A 1,393-nucleotide genomic window follows, 5' to 3' on the forward strand; every position below is an offset into this window, starting at 1 on the left:
GCCCTATACATAGGGTTTACTTTTTGGTTAGTTAAGGAAATGAACAACTTGTACTGTGATGGATTGGGATAAAAACTTTATGAAAATGTATCATATTGGTAATTTGCAATGGCTAATACCTCTTATACACTCTGCTCTCATTCTACAGGTTGTCTGCTATCTATGGAGGCACATACATGCTTGACAAGCCCATTGACGAAATTGTGATGGAGGATGGGAAAGTAGTTGGTGTGCGCTCTGGAAACGAAACTGCCAAGTGCAAGCAAGTGTACTGTGACCCTTCATATGTGCCCGATAAAGTGAAGAAGGTGAGTTGAAAAGTGCTGATGTGAAAGTGCAGTATTTTGTCTTGGTCTGTTAGTTTGTGGGGTTTACCTTCAGTTGTGAATGTTGCAATCTAGCAGTGTTTCAAGTTGATATATAATTTGGTGTTGCTCTCTAATCAGCTGCTGGGAAGGGAGTGATTTGGGTAGTCTTTTAGCAACTAGCTAGAAAACCTGATTCTATCACCTTACTACTGTTAGATTTATTTGCTTGTACATGTTTTCAAGTTGTATGTATTCCTAGTTCCTCTGACAAGAATTCCTCTCGTGTAAATTTGTCATATAGCTCTTGGGAAACAAAGGGGATTGAGAATTGCAGAAAATAGAGGAAATGGTTTCCCATGAAAAGATTTAACTGGAAGAAACCTTTTCCCAGAGACTGCAGGAAAGTGATAAACGGAATTGGTGAACATGGAACAGTTTTATTTTATGCCAGCTTGCTAAACTGTTGCTAATCTTTGACGTTGATAGAAGATGGAGCATGTGAAAGGATCTGGAGGAGATCATGTAGACTGTTCTTTAGGGGTACTTTTGTTTGGACTTGTCACCTTAGTTTAAAAATGGTTAAGAGGGAATGAAAACTTTAGAAATGCATTTATTAATTTATCATTTTTTTTAGATGTATCCCCTTGCCCCCCATTCATTTATTTGATGTCATTGGGTAGAAGATAGTCTTAAGAAATCTCTTGCATAGGACTAGTTTTTACATATATCCTTGTCAGTACTTTACAAATACAAGAAGAAAAAAGTTATTGTAACAGCCATCTGATTTGATTCAAAGATTCAAACCTCTCTATAATTTCAAAGGTCGGACAAGTGGTGCGAGCCATCTGCTTAATGGATCATCCTATCAACAATACAAAGGATGCCCTCTCAACACAGATCATCATCCCACAGAAGCAGGTTAATAGGAATTCTGGTAAGGATCTCATTAAATTTTGTTTTCTTACATATATCTCATGTATAACCACTACATGTGTTATTGACATTCCTGCCTAACATGAAGTGGATATCCCCTTTGATGCCAGTTGGGGGGGGGTGATCTACATTGTTTCAAAGGATACCCAGTA

The 1,393-nt window shown here is 37.8% G+C and overlaps 1 protein-coding gene across 1 annotated transcript in view; it reads left to right on the top strand.

Moving 5' to 3' along the window:
* The window catches only part of LOC119588083 (rab GDP dissociation inhibitor alpha-like), a gene marked incomplete in the record, with an annotated part of 16,862 nt that overhangs the window by 13,792 nt on the left and 1,677 nt on the right, over positions 1-1,393 (top strand). Inside the window, 2 exon segments of the mRNA XM_037936790.1 lie at positions 149-308; positions 1,131-1,242. Of these exon segments, the coding sequence (XP_037792718.1) occupies positions 149-308; positions 1,131-1,242 (272 nt within the window).

Source organism: Penaeus monodon, chromosome 23 (assembly GCF_015228065.2).
Source record: "Penaeus monodon isolate SGIC_2016 chromosome 23, NSTDA_Pmon_1, whole genome shotgun sequence".
NCBI lineage: Eukaryota > Metazoa > Arthropoda > Malacostraca > Decapoda > Penaeidae > Penaeus > Penaeus monodon.